A 21267-nucleotide genomic window follows, 5' to 3' on the forward strand; every position below is an offset into this window, starting at 1 on the left:
CATTCCCTGAACATCTTGCACTAGTGTGGCTCCATGAGGGGCAACGAGGTGGCTATAAATAAATAATGACGACAAAGAGAAATAATATTAATGACAAAAGGCGGGTGCTGCCTTAGCACAGGGTTAGGGTTTTTGGTTAGGCAATACTACAGTTTATTTAAAGCTGTGGCCCATATGTTCCACTGTTTTGAGTTTGGTTCCAAGGTGAAAATTAATGTGTTAAGTTATGCTTGGAAAGAATACATTTTTGGTTCGGAAGAACAGATGCCCCAGTGTTTGTCGGGATGGGTTTGATGACTGGAGTGTGGGGTGGGGGCGAAGGGTGCAGCGCGCCTGCTGTCTTATCTTACGATTCGCCTCTGCCCTCCCCGCGGGGAACGACCAGAGCCTGAAGCTCGCTGGTCCACCCATGGAGTAGTAGCAGCAGCTCAGAGAAAAGGGGCGGGCGGAAGAAGGGAGGGAGCCAGCGCTCCGCATTCATTCTCACACCAAGCCCCAAAACTCGGCTCCCTTACAAATGCACAAGAAAAGGGACTGTGGGAAGAAAGCCGGGGAGGCAGCGAGCAGCATGGGCTCGGCTACTAAGACCGGAGCTCCGTAGTGCGGGCGAGCGAGCCGGGGGGGGGGAGGGGGATTCGGCGGCGCTCGGGCTCTGCCGCTCTTTGTTCCCATTGTGCGAGCAGAAGGCCGGGGATAAAAGGAAGGCAGCGGGCCCCCCCCCTCCCCCCTTTCAGCAGCGACGGGGATGGCGGAGGTGCGGGGCAGCGGGGCGGACGCGGAGCTGGAGGTGAAGAAGCTGCAGGAGCTGGTGCGCAAGCTGGAGAAGCAGAACGAGCAGCTGCGGAGCCGCGCCGCCGCCGCCGCCATCAGCCCCTGCCCGGCCGGCGCGCACCTGCTGCAGCCACAGCCCGGATCGCAGCAGCAGCAGCAGCAGCCGGCGGCAGCGGCCTCTTGTGTCCTGGGGGGCTGCATCCCAGCCCTCGGGAGTGGCGGGGGCTCCCCCTTTCCGGGCCCTTTCTGCCTGCCCAGCCCGGCGCCTACGCTGCTGTGCCCGGCGGCGCTCGGAGGGCTGTACCAGCCCGAGCCCTTCCTGTACCACCGGCAGCAGCAGCTGCTGGCCAGCGAGGCGGAGGAGCCGCCGCTGCTGCTGGACGAGCTGGAGATCCTGGACCTGGAGGAGGGTTACTGCAGCAGCGGCGACGTCGAGACATGGTAGTAGTAGTGTCCCTCTCCCTTGCACCTTCCGCGCATTCACGTGTTGCCAAGGGAAGGATTAGATCGTGGATTTTGTGGTGGGGGGGGGGGGTATATTTAGTAAGATTTTGGGGGAACATAGACGCGATCGCAGACGGCTTTTCATTTCCGTTTTAATTGGACGCCAGCAACTAATGAGCAGCAGCAAGGTTTCGCCGCATCCAGTGCGCTGTTTGCTGCCTCCGTTGCTCGGGATGCTGCTGGTCCGTCGACCGAGGAAGTGCGGAGATGATAATAAGGGTCCTCCAGCAGGCTGCCAGGGATGAGCGATCGGATTAACTCCTAAATCCCTTCAGAACCCTCATATTGGTTTCACACCCCCCTCCCCCTCCCTCATTTGATCCGGTCGTGCTGACGATTATAATCCGGTTTTATTTTTAAAGTAGCGTGCCCTGCGTCATCCGTTTTGTCTTAATGCCTGGGGATGCGGGAGAAAGCCCACTGGAAAAAATCACCTGCCATTCTTCTTCTTCTGTGTGTGTGTGTCATGCTCGACTCCTGTTTGGTTTTCACCAATCTTTCCCCTTATTTCTTTTGATCGACTCAAGTCTTTATATTTATTTAATTATTTTATTTATTTATTTATTTTATTTAAACAGCTTTTATATACCGCTATTTGGATAGAACCATCATAACGGTTTACAATATCTGTCATTATCTAACAAATAACAAGCAGCAATACAATAGTCAAAAGCGTCATTCTTACTTTCTTAAACTTAAACACAAATTACAGTTTAAAATCAAATTTGACTCATTCATCTAAACATTCATATGTTCATTTAGGGTCAGGTGTATGCCAAATGTCTGCCCCCTCCCCCACCCGTGTGTGGGATGGGGGGGGGGGGGGTGGAATAAGTGAGCATATCTGGCCCTTAGATTTCATGGACTAGGAGGGGATTTAAGAATTTGTGCTTCAAGGTGCAAGCGCCTCTTGTTTTTTTGTTTACTGTGTGGGACCTGGACTAATGTTTGCCTTTTCTTTAGCAGAGCACCTTTTAAAACTACCATATGTGTTGCTATGTAACTAACTCAGGACACTTGTTAGTCTCATTTTGTAAACCTGCACAAAAATGGTCCGTCTGGGTGCAGCAAAACCCTTCCAGGCTGCTGATAGAGATGCTGGTTGGCAACTGAAACAAATGATGAGGCTTAAACCCCTTCCATTCTGGGTTTTAGACCACCTTCTGCTGCAACTCTCCTGAGAATCGCCAGCAGTTTGTAATGGAGATGGTAACTGAGCACTTACCCTGCCTTAATTTAGCAGGACGAAGCCTCAACTAGCCCATGAGCCTCTCAAAATCATGATTTTCACCTACCACAAGTAAAATCATGGGCACATCTTTTTTTTAATATTCCCCAAACATTTTTCTGTTTTAATACTGTAAATATAAAGCAAATGGTAATTTGGACTGTTTTATGACAGTTGGTCCACATAGCTGATGGTGTCTGGCATGGAGGGATTGCACTTCTTTTTTAATTTTTTTAAATTTTTCCAAATGCTTTTTGGATGTAGGGTATTTATCTGCGGACTTGGCCCTAATGTACAAAAACAATTAGATTATCTTTGGTGTGATTTACAGGTCTCAGTGACAGCAGATGAGGTCATTAGTTACACACAGTAGAGGGAGCAAGCCCCGGAGGGGGATAGAAATTGATGGGAAAAGCGTTTAGCAAAACATTCTCAGAAGCTGGCTTGTGTGTCGGAAGGAATAAGTAGGTAATGTGATAACATGATTGGTGGTGGCTGGCCGGCCACATTGAGTGAAGTAGTGCAGTTACTGTTGCTGGTCCTGAAGTGGAAATGTCAGTAATTGTTTTTTGTTGTTGTTGTTTTTTTTTAAATTAAACTAGAGCTTACTTAATACCATTTGTGGCTGGCAAGGAAGGAATATATTTTTTCATCTATTGTAAACGTTTGCTCTGATCTGACAAAGTATGGTTATTGGAAGATAATCACAAATGTACTAAGTAATCTAGTTTAATAATAAAAAGGTTTTGCTTGTTTTCAGATTTTTGACCTTTTACGCCCATTTATTTTCAGACAATGAGTGGGGCACTCCTAAGCTAAAAATATGAAGTTCATGTATCCCTTGTTTAATTTTTTTAGGGATTATGGAAACTTAAACTAGTTTCTATTTGATAAAGTTCCAACTTTTTTTCAGTATTGTCAAATCTTTCTTTGTGGTGCCACACTCTGGGAATGAATACCAAAAGGTACCAACCATTTGCAAGAAGAATGCATGCCTTGATAAGACTAATTGGCTTTCTCTGCCTTTCAGTGATGTAATAGTAAGATCTCTGCTTCCCTTTATACTAAGAGAACCTTTATTCTTTCTATGGTAATGTGCATTTGGTACAACGATTATATCCAAAGTAGGCAACTCTGGTCCTAGAGCACCACAAATAAGTCTGGTTTCAAGATAATAATTATGCATGAGGTATTTTTTCATGCAAGGAAGGTACAGAGAAGGGCAACCAAAATGATAAAGGGGATGGAACAGCTCCCCTATGAGGAAAGGCTGAAGAGGTTAGGGCTCTTCAGCTTGGAGAAGAGACGGCTGAGGGGGGATATGATAGAGGTCTTTAAGATCATGAGAGGTCTTGAACGAGTAGATGTGACTCGGTTATTTTCACTTTCGAATAATAGAAGGACTAGGGGGCATTCCATGAAGTTAGCAAGTAGCACATTTAAGACTAATCGGAGAAAATTCTTTTTCACTCAATGCACAATAAAGCTCTGGAATTTGTTGCCAGAGGATGTGGTTAGTGTAGCTGGGTTCAAAAAAGGTTTGGATAAGTTCTTGGAGGAGAAGTCCTTTAATGGCTATTAATCAATTTTACTTAGGGAATAGCCACTGCTATTAATTGCATCAGTAGCATGGGATCTTCTTAGTGTTTGGGTAATTGCCAGGTTCTTGTGGCCTGGTTTGGCCTCTGTTGGAAACAGGATGCTGGGCTTGATGGACCCTTGGTCTGACCCAGCATGGCAATTTCTTATGTTCTTATGTTCTTTGTTCATCGTATGCTAATATCTCATGCATATGGACATAGGAGACAACGTTTGGAAATGACTTGGGATTCTGAACTCAACGCAAATTAGTGCCCCCAGCAAAATAAAAAAAGAAGTGTGATTGGCCAGCCTGTATTTAAATGTCCAGAGAGAAGAGGTTAATTTGGACAGGGGTAAGTCTCATGTTGCCAAAACAAAAGCTATGGAAGACTCAGTCCCACCAGTCATTCTTCTCCCCCATTCCTGGCTCATTCCCCCCAGTCTCCTCCCTCCTGCTCCACTCCACTTTAACAGCCTATCCATTTCCCCTACCCTGTTATACTGTGTTATATTATGTCACAATCACTCTCTGTGCCCCACTTTTCTCTCATTCTTCTAATCTCCTCGACCCATCTTTTCTCCTTCCCCTCCTCTCTCTTCCTTACTCCCTCTGCACTCTTAATTCTCCTCCTCCTGTATGGGCATATTTTGAATTTTATATTTGGAGGGAGGGAGTTTAATACCCCTCTTCCTGCTCTGTTCCGTACATCCCCTTAACCTGCTCTACTCCCCATTTCCCCCCGACCCCTCCTTCTCTGTTCCCTACCCCACTCCCTCGTCCCATCCATCCACTCCCCATAAGGTTCCTCCTTAACCAACTGCCCCCCTATGGAGGCTTGGTTCACTCATCCCTTCACTGATTCTCACCCCTCATCAGCAGCTCCCTTCACTGGCAGGCTGTGCTCACCTCTCAGTTTTTGGTTCCCCCTCCTCAGTAGGCTTGGATCACCTTGCTGCTCTGCCCTCCCTGTACACAGGCACTTTTTTTTTTTTTCTGGAACTGCTCCTGCCTCTCCTCCACTCGCAGATTCCAGGGCAGAGCCAGTCCTGTGCCTGCTGCAGGGTCCACCTAAGGCACTCCAGCACCTGCATGTCCTGAGCCCTAGCAGCTCAGCAGTCTCTATCGCCCCAGCTGCCAGTGAAATTTCCTGCTCTCGGTTTGGAAACCCCAGAGATAACTGCTGTCTCCTGTGGGATACTACAGGGGAATGTTTTTTTTTTTAAATTTATTTTTGTAATGAGCAGTGTGTCACAGATGTGAGCGTGGTCTGTCAGGTGGGACACGATGGGGAAAAAGGTTGAGAACCACTGCAGTAGACAATATCAGGGGGTGCTCAAGCACACACAGAGCTGGCGCCAATGCACCTTGATTATGGATGGCCTGAAAACCAGACCTGTTTGCGGCACTCCAGGACAGGAGTTGCCTACCCCTGGATTACAAAATGCTAATGTCTGTCCACTAATAAAAGATTGGGCAAAAGGATCAAGCTATTGCCTGATCACATATGAGGAAGGTACCTGTGTGGTCTCAAAGGCTCATTGTCATTGTTCTTATATTGGGCCGATAAAAGGTTACCATAGCCTGGGAAGAACTGTCTTCTTCAGCACCAGTATTGCTATTAGGATTCCTCTTCTGTGCCAAATAATATTTATGCTAAATTGTCATTGTGATGCTGGTCCTTCTGCAGGACCAGTCTGAAGCAAATGACATCTGGTTGAATTGGACTGTGGTGTGAAGAAACAGGTACTAATAGTGACTCTGCAGGTAAATAAAAGCACACCGGTGGTTTCCGAGTAGCCGACGTTTGATTTGAGTCCTGTGTAATGCTTTGAGGCCACCAGAGTGGGGTGTTTGTTATTGCCAGCCCTATCTTGCCTCTTTACTCATTAACGGTTGTTCTTGAATTTATTGGGAGAAGGGGAAAGGGTAAATTTAACCTGTTCTCGTCCTTTTAGTTTTGCCTTGTATATTTGCCCCGCAGTAGCCTAAATCCTATCGCTTGTCTGTCTAATTTCGGGGGAGGCTGAAGAACTAGGGATTGGTGAAATAAACTTGTTAAACAACTGCAGTGCAGAAAGTTTGGAAAGCAAGAAGCCCGATTGATTTTAGAAATGGCAGGTTTATTTATTTTTCTTCTTTTATGGGTGCGGTTTTTCATTGTCCTTATTCATGGACAAGCATTGCTTGCAACAAGATGTGTGTGTGTGCTAGTGCTTAAAAAACTCCCCCAAAAACCAACAACAAAAAGGCAAAAAAGCTGTAAAAGATAATTAGCAAAACAGTTTCCGTTACAATTCTGGATTTAAGCTGTAGTATGCAATGCGTGTGCCTTTTTCACTCAAGTAACATTTTTAGGCTTTAAGACTCCATACAATGCAAAATATTGTAAGATAGTAGTAAAAGCCCGTCCGAGGATGGGGAAATATTGTGATGTGTAAGAAGTGCAACTCTACCTTAAACCATTCTTAAAGCAGAGGTGCAGAAATCCAATTCTTATCCTTGGGATAAGTAGCTTGGAATTTATCAACCTTTTGGGATCCTCCCAGGTATTTGTGATCTGGATTGGCCACTGTTGGAAACAGGATATTATGCTTGATGGACCTTTGGTCTGATCCAAGATGGCAAATCGTGTATTCTTATGTTCTAAATGCATAATTGAGATGTGTGAATTGGAATCACACTCCTTCTCCCTCTTTCCCTTCTCCCCCCTGCCAAAGCCCCTTTGATCCACTCACACACTCTCATTCACTCCCCCCCCCCACCTGATATTCTCACTCACTCTGGTTCCCCCACAAGCCCCTCGCTCACCTTGGTTTGCTCGCCCCTCCCAAACTCCTCTCTCACCTTAGTTCACTATCCCCAAATTCACCCTGGTTCACTCCATCCCCCTACTCCATGAACCCTTCACTTGCCTTGGGTTAGTTCCTCCCCCCCATCCCCAGTTCACTCACTCACTCACTCACTCCCCCATTTCCCCTGATTCACTCACTTCCTCCCTCCCCTGATCCCCAGTTTACTCCCACCCTGTAATCCCCAGTTCATTCTTTCCCTGCTCCCCCTCCGGGAGTCCCTCACTCACTGACTGCTATCAGACAAACAGGAGGAGGCGGAGGATGGTGGCCTTGCAGGCGTGTTCTCCCTCCTCCCCTGCTGGGACCCAGGCTTTGATACTTTGAACCACATTGTTCCAAGTGTGCCATTCAGGACTCGGCAGGGGTGGAGGGAGGACTTGCTGGAGGCACTGCAGGACCACCATCCTCTTCCTTCTCCTCCTCCTCTTCCTGTTTGGTCTATAGAAGCCGGTGAGTGAGGGATTTGGGGGGAGGGGGGGAGGGTAGATTGTTCTGTCCACTGCCACTATGATATCCCTTCTGGACTGGTCTGGAGAGGATAAATGTTTTTCTTCCAGGGTGAGCTCAAGTTTCATACACAGAGAGGGGCGGAGCTGGAGAGTACAGGGAAGGAGGGGCGGAGCCTAATTTGATTACCAGCAATGCAGGCATGGGCAACTTTCCTCTTTTATAGTTAAATTGTTGCTGGTTCTGACTTTGGGGTTCTCAGTTTGTTACAAATGAAGTATGCCTTGATGATAGCAGTGCAAAATTGTCTTCTGCTCACACTGCCATTTCATTCAAACCATGAGTTAGAAGGAGTAAAATGGAGCCTATTTTAATGAGCTTACCCTGTCCTGAGAAGGTGAAATGATTCCCTCTTTAGCAGTTTTTCTTCTAATGTAGTCTTTCTGTTCCTTTTCTCTGTAATTGTTTCTTCCTGCTGTCAGCTATTGGACTTTTTTAATGAGTTCATATGTCTTACAGTTTGAGTGCTGGATTTTATAATTGCAGGCCCTATAGGTACAGTAACATTCCAGGTTGCCACTTCACTCTGGTCAGTTGGAAGAGGCTGATCCTATACTGCTGTTTTAATTCCCCATTGCATGGTTGATGGCGTAGTTGTGATTTTAGTAGGACTAATTCTCTATGTGCACAATGGAGGCAAACCAGAACTGCCTCTATCTTCTTGGGTTGACTGGGGTGAGGTGGAAACCCTAGTTATATTGTGGTTTGTAGTTTGTGGTAATTTTTTTCAGGCTTTCAAGTAATAGCAATGTTAGACTTTCCTTGGCATCATAAGGGTGAAGTTTGTTACACATCTGAGGGCCAATGCAAAAAAAAATGCACTGAAAGTGGGCGCTGAGTGTTCAGTGCCTGCTTTCCTAATGTGCCTAAAGGCACCTCTTCTGGGGGTGCTATGTAGTATTTTAAGTAGGGGTCACACGGTCAAGGAGGCACTAGAATCAATTGCACGCTCCTAGCGCCTCCTTGACAACTGGCGCCCGGGAGTGGTTGGCTGTCCACAGCTGTCCACCAGTTAAGAAAACGGACGCTGAATTTATTGGTGACCATTTTCCTAACTGGCGCACAGCCATGGGTTTGGAAAACGGATGCTGGTTAACTGAGAGTCCGTTTCCTGAACCTGACCGCCAGCACTTAAAAAAAAATTTTTTTTTAATCTTTCGTTCCTCCGACTTAATATTACCACGAACTTAAGTCAGAGGATATACAAAAAAGCTGCATTTTCTGCTTTTCTGTAGAACGTTTTGGGTTGTTCAGGAATTTAATGCCTGCTCTGGGCAGGTGTTAATTTCTGAGCGCAAAAAAATGTGCGCAATGGTCACACACATTTTTACTGCATGGCAGTGAATAACTAATAGCCTCATTGACATGCATTTGCATGTGATGAGCGCTATTAGTTTCCCAGCACGTTGGACGCGCGTTGTGGAAGCGCTAATCCCTTTATATCATAAGGGGCTGTGGACGCGCTTATGAACCCACGTCCAACTGCGGGTTAAATAGTGCGCTCGGCTGAGTGCACTGTATTGCATCGGCCCCATGGATAGAATATGAAGGGTAGCAGTAGACTCTCTATCTCTTTCTAGAAGAGTATGCACTGCTCCTGGACAGCTTGTTTAGAACTGGGAAGGAGGGTGAAAAATGGTCCATGTAATCTGAAGTCCTATCCTTTATCCTTTTATTTTTTAGACTTTTCTCAGTTTTGGTTTAAAAGTGCCTAACTTTGTTTACATTCACTCTGCAGGGGATATATCTGCTCATGGTATGTGTAGTGTGGTGGGGGGAGGTTTTTTTTTTTTTAAAGCTTTCATTGTTTTAAAAAAAAATTAAACTAAATACAATTAAAAATGAGCTATTATGGTACTTGACTGGAACAAACCTTTGCACAATTAATAGTTCAGTGTGTATTGTGTTTTTTTTCTTTCTTCATATTGAAATAATAGTCCAGCATTTTCGAGAATTTGGGTTTGGTAGCGCAATTCCATGAAAAAGAAGTCTTGTGCATTGCCATCGACATGCTTGGTTTAGGGTAAACCATATTCAGATGTGTTCAAATGAACCTGTCTGACACATGGACAGCTAGCAATTGGTAGGCAACTTTCTTGCTGAATTCCCAGGGGGACCTGAGCTTGCGGAAAGGGAAACGATTGCAGGCTGGAGAGACAGATAAAGGGGTGCATGTATGCTGGGTACAGAATGAGACTTCCTGTGTACTTGCGCCTGTAGATTGCCAAGGCAATGACTCGGTTGCTAGAGGGACCTAGATGAGATGTTTAAAAAGGATTACAGGCAAATGAGAGCCCCTAGAGTGCTTTCTGTGCCTGCCTGTTCACTGTGGTAAGTACTGCTGAGACTGGAAGTTCCGGCACCAGAAGAGGCAAACCATCTGGAGACCAATCCGAGTTGAATTGGGGGTGATAGAGAGAGGATTATGTAAAATGGGGTACTTGTCAGTGTATCTTCAGTAGTAGGCAAAGCTGTGGAGTCACTTCTAAAGAAAAAAGGATAATGCAAAACTTTGAAGCAATTGGACCACAAGAACCTAAACAACCTGATTTCACAAAGGGAAGATCCTCTCATACAAAACTTGGATTCATTTCTTCGATGAGATAATAAAAAGTAGTGAATGAGGGCGGTGCAGTGGATGCTGCCAGGAAGGTTTTAGACATCATTCCACGCTGAAAGGGACGAGGACCTAACAGACAAAGAACAGATTACACAAGAGTGTGGTTATCTATGGAGCCCATTCCGGGGAAGGCAGACCTGGCCAGTGAGCTATCTCGGAGCTCACTTCTGGGGATGGCTCTTTTCAATATCTTTATTAGCAACAATGCAGATGACTGCTTTATTACAGAGCAGACATTACAGGAGGGAAGGAAAAAAAAAGAAAAAAAAATGATCACAGGTTCAGGAAGCTTGCTTTTGTGTGAAACCAGTTATACATACTGGGGGATAATTTTCAAACTGCCTGCATTACTGTGACATCCGCAGATATGTTTTACCCATTGTCTTTGCACCAGTTTTTCCGAAAGTAAAAATATGCGCACTTACTTCTACTTTGAAAATTGCCCAGTGACAAAATGCACGCAGAGATCGGTGCCTGCTTTTTCCGCAGATACTTTTCCCCCAACCAAAACTATGTGCACCACAGTTCTGTGCAGAAACAGGTAAATTCTGTGCTGGGGAGTGTGGAATTCTGTGCAAATTTTGCATTGTGCAGAATTTCCCAAAGAGTAACAGCTGGACTAATCCCTTCAGAAGGTTGGGAGGGAAGGGAAAGATGAATTTATCTTACAGCAAAATTTGACAGCCACAGTTCCAATGCACTTACAAAATATTAAATTGCTAGGTGCTTAATTCAACCTTAATACTTGCTATGCCAGGAATGATTACAGGGCAGGGTAAACGTCACACCCCTGGCAGGCAGAACCACTCACCTCTAGGGCTTCTTGTTAAGCGTGCACCCAGGGTACCTCACACAGCATAGCGCATCTGCATTCTTTCACATTGATGTTTCCACTAGCTAAGCAACATTAAAAAAATGGAAAGTCCTACAGCCATCCTCCACTATTCATAATTTGAAAAGAACCCCCTCAGATATTTTGCAAAAATTAGTTCAAAAGAACAGCTGTCACTATTTGAAAAGATTAACATGTTCCACAAATCTCCATACCAGCTGTTAAAACTACTTGCTTTAAACATCAAGGCTCAAAGAAATGGTATTAGGTTTTAGTGTTTAAGGCAAGAGGTTTACGAGTCAATAGCTGCTAGCAATGGATTAGCATTAAACAAAAAAAAAAGAAGAAATAGCAGTAGAGATGAATAAACCCTGGGCACCTAAAGTTCCACATCTGCTGCCATCCGAATAGCCTATACCATGGCAGGTAGAGATAGGGAGAGTGTTGACACACATTGCCTGGGCCAGTGGTATTCACTTCCAGTCATTGAGGGCTGTAAACGGTTTGTTTTTTCAAGATATCCCTCATGAATATGCATGAAATACATTTGCATGCAAATGAGGCAGTGTGCATGCCAATCTCTGATGCATATCCATGAAGGATATCTTGAAAATCTGACCCATTTACTGTCCTTGAGGACTAACCAGAAGTGAATACCACAGGCCTAGATATTTATACATATGACAGAATTGAAATAGCAGCTATCTTTTTTTTTATTTTATTTAAAGGAAACATTGTAAAGTGTGATATTAGAAAAATAAGATTCAGATTGTTTCTTGTTTCCTAAAATTTTCCCTAAATACATACATGAGATCCTTAACTGCAGACCTGCTCTGCTTCATGGCATCTGCAAGCATGAAGGCCTACTTAAGAGGGAATGTGCAACTTCGAAGAAGCTGTGGGAGGTGAAATCTTCCTTTGGAGTCATAGTTGGGCCTCAGATCTCCACTTCCTAAAAAGGAAGGGGTGAAAATTAGATTTGTTTGTGGGTGTCTTTTTAAAGAAAGCCCAGTCAGATTTTTCTGAGGAATATCTTGCTACATCAAACACTAGTAAAAAGGGAATGTGTGACACATTTAATTTCCTGATGAGCCAGCAACAGTGTAGGAATGAGAACTGCTGAGTAATATTAAAGAAAAATGCCATGAAAACAGGGAATCCTGGAAAATGGCTATGGTAGAGCTATATATAGAAATTCAAAGGAGCTGTATGAGATGGGTTAAGAAGCTGATATGCACCGAGCAGGAGAGAGATCTGGGAGGCGATAGTGTCTGATGATCTCAAGATAGTGAAACAATTTGACAAGGCAGTGGCTAGAGGGGCATAACCAGCAAAAATAAGGAAGTGATTGTGCCACCGTACAGGTGACGCCTTACCTGGAATACTGTGCTCGGTTCTGGAGACGACATCCGAAAAAGAATAGGGAGGCTAGAGGCTATGAGGTGAGATTGGAGATCTAAAAATGCATACTCTAGAGAATGGGGCGGGTATGACACAGATCGTTTTAGATACCTTTCAGGTATCCGCAGTTAACAAGAGGCAAGCCTTGGAAAGTAAGTTCTGGAACTAGGTGGCATGATATGAAGCTCCAAGTAGATTCAAAACCAACGTCAGAAAATATTTTTTTCAAGGAAAGAGGATGGTGGCTACCCGGAATGCTCTCCCTGTGGAGGAGGTGGGGAGAAAAAAAAACCAGTACTGGAATTCAAGATGGCATGGGATAAACACAAAGGATCCCTAGGGTGGCAAAGAAGCATCGGAGTAACATGCAGAGAGGCAATTATAACCCTAAACAGAAGGCATGGGGGTAACCTGCATAGAGCAGCAGTTAACAATCCTAAAAAAAAAAAAAAAAAAAATCTTGCTGGGCCACTTCTGTCTTTTTCTGCCAAAATCACTTGCTATGTTACTGTGTTACTACTATCTTACTATATTTAATTTAATCGAAAGATTAACAAAATTACAACACACACGGATTCAAAATTAATCTCTAAAAAAGCGAATTTCGAATAGTACTGAAAAATTAAATAGAGGGTTAGGTGAGAAGACCATTCATAATGCCATGCTTAATATAATTTTTTATGCCTCCGGGTTCTTTATAATCGTAATGGCCATGTCCACACCAACCACCTTCTTATTTTTTGATTTTCGAAATTATATGCAAACAAAATGAAACCAAAAATTACTCCCCTTGTGTGTTTTAAAAGTCTTTATTTAATTTGCCAGAGAAATCAAAATGAAGCAATATTGGCATGCCTGGCTTGTGTCCAGCAAAGCGCTGTAAGAGGCAGTGTCAGAGTTGTTTTTTTTTGCAGCTTCCTTGAGACAAGCATGGACGTCCTTTTAAGTTCTCTTTAAAACGGGTTGCTTTGGGGAGGAGCAAGGCAGCGGTGGTGTGTCTTGGTGCCATAGTCTTTATAACCAGCAATGTCACGGTAGATTCGGTGAAGCAGAAGGAAAGGCGAAGAACACGGCAGCCTCTACTGCTGAGCACGGCAAGCCGCAGGACATCAGTTGGGCCCATGTAGTTTTCCCCAGGCAGGAATGGGAAGCGTGGTGATGTGAAGTGCTCTCCAAATTTTAATGTGAAAACACGAGAAATGTGATACTGGGTCAGACCAAGGGTCATAAAGTCCAGCCTCCTAGAATAGGTCCAATCCTTCTTGCTTGTAACAGGGATAAGTAGTGACTGCCCCAAGTAATGATGGTTTATGGACTTTTCCTTCAGGAGCTTGGCAAAGCCCTTTTTGAACTTTGTTACGCCAGCTGCTTTCACCACGTCCTCTGGCAACAGATTCCATCATTTAATTGTGTGCTGAGTGAACAAATACTTTTCTTACATTTGTTTTAAATGAGCTCTCTATTCGCTTCATGGAGTGTCCCCTAGTCTTAGTACTGTTTGAAAGGGTAATTAACCCTTCCCTATTTAACTGTTCTACCACACTGATGTTTTTATAGATCTCTCTCCTATCTCCTCTCGGTCATCTCTTTTGCAGGCTGTAAAGCCCTTAGCTGTTGAGCCTCACCTCACATACCTCATTCCTTTTTATGAACCCAGAGATACAAAACTTTTTATTCAATGTTTGAGAAGTCAGTTTAAGATCTATGGAGTTTTTTTAAAAACAAGATAACCACGGCAAAGTTTTTATTTTTTCTTCACCACTGGCAAAACAAAAAAGGCAGATTTCCTCGACGCAGCTTCTTTTCAGCTTCAGAGAGTCTATGTGCGGCCCCTAATTCAAAATGAAATTACATTGGCCTTTTGCCAGATATTCTTAGACAAACCTGATGCAGTCTGTTAGCCTTATTTAAAAACGTGTTAAGTAATCAACCTATGGTTTTCCTCTGGAGATTAACAGCCACCATGCTTGTCGTAAGTAGCTCATTGTGCATTTTCCTATAGAAGTCTTTTATTTTTCCTCATCTCACAGCTGCACCATTTATGCTGTGCTACATTAATCACTACCCATCTTCTAACATACTGACTTGCTTTACCTTGTATTCTTCTCTATAAAAAAAAAAATAAAATCTAAAATTTAAATACAGTCTAGACACCACTGTCACTGGGGGATTGGGCATCTAAATGGCAGATGAAATTTAATGTGGACGAATGCAAAGTGATGGATACAGGCTGCTGGGTTCTGTATTAGTTTCACCACCCAGGAAAAGGATCTTGGAGTCACTGCGGACAACACTTTGAAATCCTCATCCAGTGCATGGTGATCAACCAAGCAAAGAGAATGATTGATATCATTAGGAAAGGAATGGAAAATAAAACAGAGGATATCATAATGGCTCTTCATCGATCCATGGTTCATCTGCACCTTGAGTATTCTGTGCAGCTCTGGTTGCCCCCCATCTCAGAAAAGATAGCAGAGCTAGAAAAGATAGAGAAGGGCAACCAAAATGATAAAAAGAATATACATTTTTATATACCTGTATTCCTCACAAGTGGATTCCTTGCAATTCATTTTTTTTTTTTGACCTGACAGTTTCTTCCTGCATATCTGGGCTTCCAGCTCCATTAGAGCTGGGGGCTGGGAACTGGCACCATGAACCTATTTTATCTGTAATTGTTTTAGGAGTTTTCCCCTCCCAACTTTACTTTTACCCAATGGTGCAGTGATGGTCCTCACATGATGGCCGTGTACCAGGCTCCATCCAGAACCCTGCATTCTTGGGCCCTAGGCGTCACCATTATGCTATCAGTGTGACTCTTTTTTTTAATGGGGCCGTGAAGACTACTTCTATAGCATCCCCAGCCTTGTCAACCCAGATGGGTAACAAAAGACCTGAGCTGGAAATTGAAGCCAGGACCCTCTGCACGGTGGAACACAGCACCACCACTGGGGATTCCATGAAATTCTATCGGATCGGTGGTACCTGCCAGAACTACTCAGGTGGCATTCTGAGTTGGGCACTGTTAGTAGGGGAAGCTGCAGGAGGTGGTCCTGGTAAAGAATCGTGTGAGTCAAGTCGCTTTTTTTCCCAGTGACTGCCAGGAACTCAGTGATCAAGGCCCTGGAGTTCTTTCAATGAAACGCTTTTAGGAGCACTAAAGTCACCAGGCTGAACATCTGTACAAATGAATTTGAATGAGCTCTCCGTGTTCTTGATGCATGCTGGTAAATGTTTTTCTTCACGTGTTAGTGCAGCTGAAAAATGAAATGCAAGATCAATTCATCCTGGGCAAAGTCGGTGTCCACAGGGAGCTTAGGCATGCTGGAAGTGAGCATAGGTTTCTCCATTAATAGTGCATAAGGGGAAGCCCATGCTTTCAATTAGGCATGTTGTCTCATTGGGGCCAGGGGAAGTGCATCTGGGCACCTAAGACAGAGATCAGCACAAATCTTAGCAATCGTATTTTTAAATATACCATTTAGTCTTTCAACAAATCCAAAGGCCTGTGGTATAAGGGCAAAGATAACGCAGTTTCTTTGCCCTTTTCACCTGTAAAATGTGTACTTTTTCACTTTCAGTATGTTCTGGAATACCAAACCTAGGAATAATTTCCTTATGCAGTTTTTACAATGATAGCATCAGCCTTGGCTGTAGGCAATACCTCAATCCACCCACTAATGCATGCTAATACTTAAGGTCCTTCGTTGTTCAGTTTAAACCAATTTTCACCCATAAATTCTCGGATTTTTCCAAAGGTGACATTCGGTTTAAACCGATATTCATCCTAATTTTAGGCTGATTAAAAAGATGCTTCAGAGCTGCAGATGCAGCGTTTCAAGGCCTCTAGCCACTGCTGGAAGCCAGTATGGGCCAAAGCACATGCTGTGTTTCAAGTCCCACCCTCCACCTGTGAAAGCCCAATCAGTGTTTCAGGTCCCACCTTTACACCCCCCTAAGCAGCCAAAGTGCCTGCTGTACGGTGTCGTGAGTGCATTTCAAGCAGGCCTGTCCAGCAGAAGCACTTCCTGGCAGGCTTCCTGGCCCTGCATAAAAGCAGACATGCAGGGTTGCAGAGCGAGTGAGCCTCGGTAAGCACACGGCCGAGGGGGGGAGAGGAGACTCCTGGAGCCACCACCGGTAAGGATGAATGCTGTTGCAGTGTGAGGGGCAGGAGGGAGATTCTCAGGGTGGGAGATGAGACAGAAAGGGGCATGAAAGGCAAGGATATGGAGGTAGAGATAGGGATGCTGCTGAGTGAGTAGGTGGGTGGGTTCTGTCCACCAAAATAAACTCCAATATTTACCCGGAAAAAATGAGTCTTTTTTTTTTCCAACTGGTTTTCTCCTACTTTTGTTCTTATAATAAACCCTGATACATTCCCAGGAAAAATAAAGAACAATAAAAACTGAAAATGAAGGTCCTTACTAATACTGTATACATTTTGATAACTGAATTAAAACCATCTGCAACCTCCTAAATGTGAGAGAGCCATCCATATACTTTTCCCAACATTATTATACACTGCACATTATAATTGTATTTCATGAGCTATCCCCCGTTTCCTTGCATGGGGGGTTGAGCAGAGTGGGGTAACAGCTCTGTTTAACATGAGAGAGAAGGGTGGAAACAGAGGGAGGTCACCAAGGACAAAATTCTACTAACCAAGCAGCTGCAGCCATGACTTTCAGGTAAATACGAAGCACTAGGGTCAAGCTATTGAGGAAGGGGGGGGGGGGGGATAAGCAGTAAAACACCAGGTGCAATGAATAATTGGGCAGATGCAAGAGACGGTTTAAGAAGAGTAAATGAATATTTCTCTGCTTCCTCAGACCAAGGAAGTGATGAGGGCTGAGGATACGAGAGCAAGTCAGTAATTTTGTTCAGGTATAAGGGAGCACTAACTTTTAGAAACTGGAGTAAACCGGATAGATAAGAGAGGTAGACTATAGCTGCAGCTTTGCCTTCAGGACCTTTTCATAGATACAAAAAGTATTGGCAGAAACTTGGAAGGAGGGAGAATATAGAAAGAGACTTACATAGTCTGATGTGCACGGAGCAGGAGAGAGACCTTGGGGTGATAGTGTCTAATGATCTGAAGCCGGCGAAACAATGTGACAAGGCGATAGCTAAAGTCAGAAGAATGCTGGGCTGCATAGAGAGAGGGATATCGAGTAAGAAAAGGGAAGTGATTATCCCCTTGTACAGGTCCTTGGTGAGGCCTCACCTGGAGTACTGTGTTCAGTTCTGGAGACCGTATCTCCAAAGAGACAGAGACAAGATGGAGGCGGTCCAGAGAAGGGTGACCAAAAAGGTGAATGGTCTTCATGGAATGACATATGAGGGGAGATTGAAGAATCTAAATATGTACACCCTGGAGGAAAGGAGGAGCAGGGGTGACATGATACAGACTTTCAGAATCTTGAAAGGTTTTAATGATCCAAAGACAACGACAAACCTTTTCCGTCGGAAAAAAATCAGCAGAACCAGGGGTCACGATTTGAAGCTCCAGGGAGGAAGACTCAAGACCAATGTCAGGAAGTATTTCTTCACGGAGAGGGTGGTGGATGCCTGGAATGCCTTTCCGGAGGAAGTGGTGAAGACCAGATCTGTGAAGGACTTCAAAGGGGCGTGGGATAAACACTGTGGATCCATAAAGTCTAGAGGACATGAATGAAGAGTGGGTGGCTCGCGGGAATGACGGTTACTACCTGGAGATAATACCCTTATTCAATAAACATACACACGGTTAATGCGACTCCAACATTGCTCTAAGCTTCAACGGCAAGAGGAAATGTGGAAAAAAGGATTTGCATTACAAAAAAGTGGGGAGTAGCTTGCTTGTTACGGCGGTTACTACCCCAAACCAAATAAGCCTGATACTTCACTTTCAATGCGTATCCAGCATAGCTCTCTGCTTCAACGGCAGGGGAGAAAGTCTCATAGTTAACTTTCAATGCATATTCAGCATAACTCTCTGCTTCTACGGCAGGGGAGAAAGACTGATACTTCACACATATCCAGCATAGCTCTCTGCTTCAATGGCAGGGGAGAAAGTCAGATACTTCACTTTCAATGCATATTCAGCATAACTCTCTGCTTCAACGGCAGGGAAGAAAGTCAGATACTTCACTTTCAATGCATATCCAGCATAACTTTCTGCTTCAACGGCAGGGGAATGAAGAAAAGTGGATCTATATACAGACAACAACCAACAAGGTCTGAATTATTTAGCCTGGGTAAACAAATAAGCATGGGTATAGCTTGCTTATTGCGGCGGTTACTACCCCTAACTAATTAAGCTAGATATTTCACTTAGAGCAGTTCCAACACTGCTCTCTACATTAATGGTGGGGGTAGAAGGGAAATAGAATCAAAAGGTTACTAAGAGCCAAGAGTAACAGATAAGTATGAGAAAAAAAAAAAGTACAAAACTTGCTGGGCAGACTGGATGGGCCGTTTGGTCTTCTTCTGCCGTCATTTTTATGTTTCTATGTTTCTATGTCTGTTAAAGATTTGTCTAAAATATATGACAGTATATTCTTGCTGTAGTTGAACTGTATTCTAGATAAACAAAAGTCCGAAAGTCTCATCTCCTGTCCGCTTTTTCAGAAGTGTGTCCTAAATTGCAATGCATAAAAAACTAAAGTTACCGGCAGCCCAGCATAAATTGGGAAGAAGCATGGTAACACCGGTCACCAGCTAATATAGATCATCAGGCACTGCAGTATCTTTCTTCAAACAAATCTCTTATTTTAACAAAACTAAGCAAAACCACCATTCCTAGGATGTTTTTCTTAACGCCAATTAATGGACATGATGTCACACACTTCATTCAGGAAAAAAAGTCTTTCTAAACAACTACAAATAACCTTAAGATATAAATTATTTAAAAGATTTCCTCCATTTCAATTGTGAAAAAAGTTGTCAATTTTGTTTCTATCTAATTTATTGAAAAAAGAAACTAACCAATGTACTTGGATGAGAGCCAGAACTGCACATACAGTACTTACGTTCATGACTACAGTAGTAAATCAAACAGAATCTTGTCCCCTAAAAGCCTTGCTATACCCCTGCAGGAATAGCAGAGACTCTTACCACCCTCCATGGGATGAATAAATGATACAGCAAACAGTTACCGCCATTTAGGTAGTCATGTATTCATGTCATCCTCAGGATTAGCCAATTTACCTGACCAAGCCCCATTTTATTAAAACGGGGGCAATCGGGTGTGAAGCCAGTTTGGATGGGGATAGGGAGTCCACTGCAGAGACCCAGGCATGTTTTCATTTACATTTGTTGGGAGGGTGAGAGGATCAGGTCACTAAAATGCAAATATTTATTTAACAAAGGAAACTTATGGTGTAGATTGGGGTTGATCGAATTCATTTTTCTAATTGTCAGCTAGAGAGGTGTTGGGGGTGATGGTGGAGGGAGAGGAATCGGGCTCATGCTGTTTTTGTTTTTATTTTTTTAATATTCAGTAAGGGGGTGAGTGGCATCTAATTGTTCTTTTTGGGGGAACTTTTACCAGATAGTCCAATGTCTGTAGCAAAGACCCACTTGACAAAGTAACTGTGGGGTTTCTTAACTCTTAGACATCTGTTAAGAAAAAAATGTGTGTGTGTGTGACTACTAGGCAGCTGTCATGTGTGAGCATAGTTGGGAGCTTCTGTATCTACAAATACCTATTTTAAATCTATTTTGTCATTTTAGGTGGCATTAAGTAAACAAATAAAAAAATCAAATTTGCCAGAATGATGTAGGTAACTTGATGCTGGTTGGTGTTCTGAGCTTTACCTGGATCATTTGCTCATTGTAGTGTTTGACAAGAAAAGTAGATCACATGAGAACTGCCCTACTGGGTCAGACCAAGGGTCCATCAACCACAGTATCCTGTTCACAATAGTGGCCATTTCAGGTCACAGGTACCTGGCAGAATCCCAAATCGTTTATGCTCAGAGGTAAGCCGTGGCTTTCCCCAGGTCTCCCTGGTTGCTAGTTTATGGACTTTTCCTCCAGGAACTTTATTTTTTACTTTTATTTATTTTTATATTCCACTTTTTGGGACTTCAAAGCGGATTACATTCAGGAACTGTAGTAATTTCTCTGTCCCCAGAGGGTTCACAATATAACCCCTAGATTAATCAAAATTAAATAAATTTTCATGAATAATGCCTGTGATAAAAGAAAAAAAAAAGGGGGGGAGTGGTTAGAGTAATTTTTGAGTTACAGCATGCTATTTTAGTGCTTTACATAGCTATTTTACCGCAGAGTGCAATGAGATTTCTACAGTGTGCTCTAGGCCTAGCTTGATGCACTCTCTACCTTGGTGCTATCAAGCTAGGGCGAGAATACATTGTAGAAATCTCATCTTTCTGTATATTTCCTCATTCCAAATCACGTTAGATCTTCACTGATGTGTACTGTGCTGTTCGTGCGTCTACCTGTGCATGTAAAACTGGCCCCAAAACCCTAGACCACCACCAAAACCTCACCTTGAGTTCCTAGATGACCCTCCTATAATGGTATAAACAGATGACTAATGTGTGCCATCCCAGAGTCAGTCTATCTCCCTCTCCCGCCCGAAACGGCATTTGCAAATCCCATTTCGGGCATATCGCACAGCTTAACGCCAGGAAAAAAGGTGTAGTTATTTCTAGTGTTATAAAGTGCGTTAAGCTATTGCACGCAATGTTAAAACATCCCACATTTTCATAAACCCTGCCCAAACTCCTCCCCCTTGACTAAATTCACTTACACATCTCGCCATGCCCTAACACATTTTGATGAATGATCCTGTAAGTTTGTATCTGAGGTAATGGAGGTAAAAGAGACTTGCCTCAAGGAGCAGCAGTGGGATGTGAAGCCTGGTCTCCTGGGTTCAAAGCCAGCTGCTCTAACAATTAGGCTACTCCTCCACTCAGGCATAGAAGAATTTTTTTTGTTTTGCACTACTTTCAGGTATTTTGC

The 21267-nt window shown here is 43.8% G+C and overlaps 1 protein-coding gene across 2 annotated transcripts in view; it reads left to right on the forward strand.

Annotated features, from left to right (window-relative positions):
* Positions 1-421: 421 nt before the first annotated feature.
* SLAIN1 (SLAIN motif family member 1) overlaps positions 422-21267 on the forward strand; it is a 120415-nt gene continuing 99569 nt past the window's right edge. The window contains exon 1 of one of the 2 annotated variants that reach the window (XM_029603040.1): positions 422-1212. In XM_029603040.1, the coding sequence (XP_029458900.1) occupies positions 746-1212 (467 nt within the window). In that variant the 5' untranslated portion in view covers positions 422-745. The remainder of the gene's footprint in view (positions 1213-21267) is intronic. The other variant, XM_029603039.1, reaches the window with a different exon arrangement.

The sequence above is a fragment of the Rhinatrema bivittatum genome, chromosome 5, assembly GCF_901001135.1.
Source record: "Rhinatrema bivittatum chromosome 5, aRhiBiv1.1, whole genome shotgun sequence".
Classification (NCBI taxonomy): domain Eukaryota; kingdom Metazoa; phylum Chordata; class Amphibia; order Gymnophiona; family Rhinatrematidae; genus Rhinatrema; species Rhinatrema bivittatum.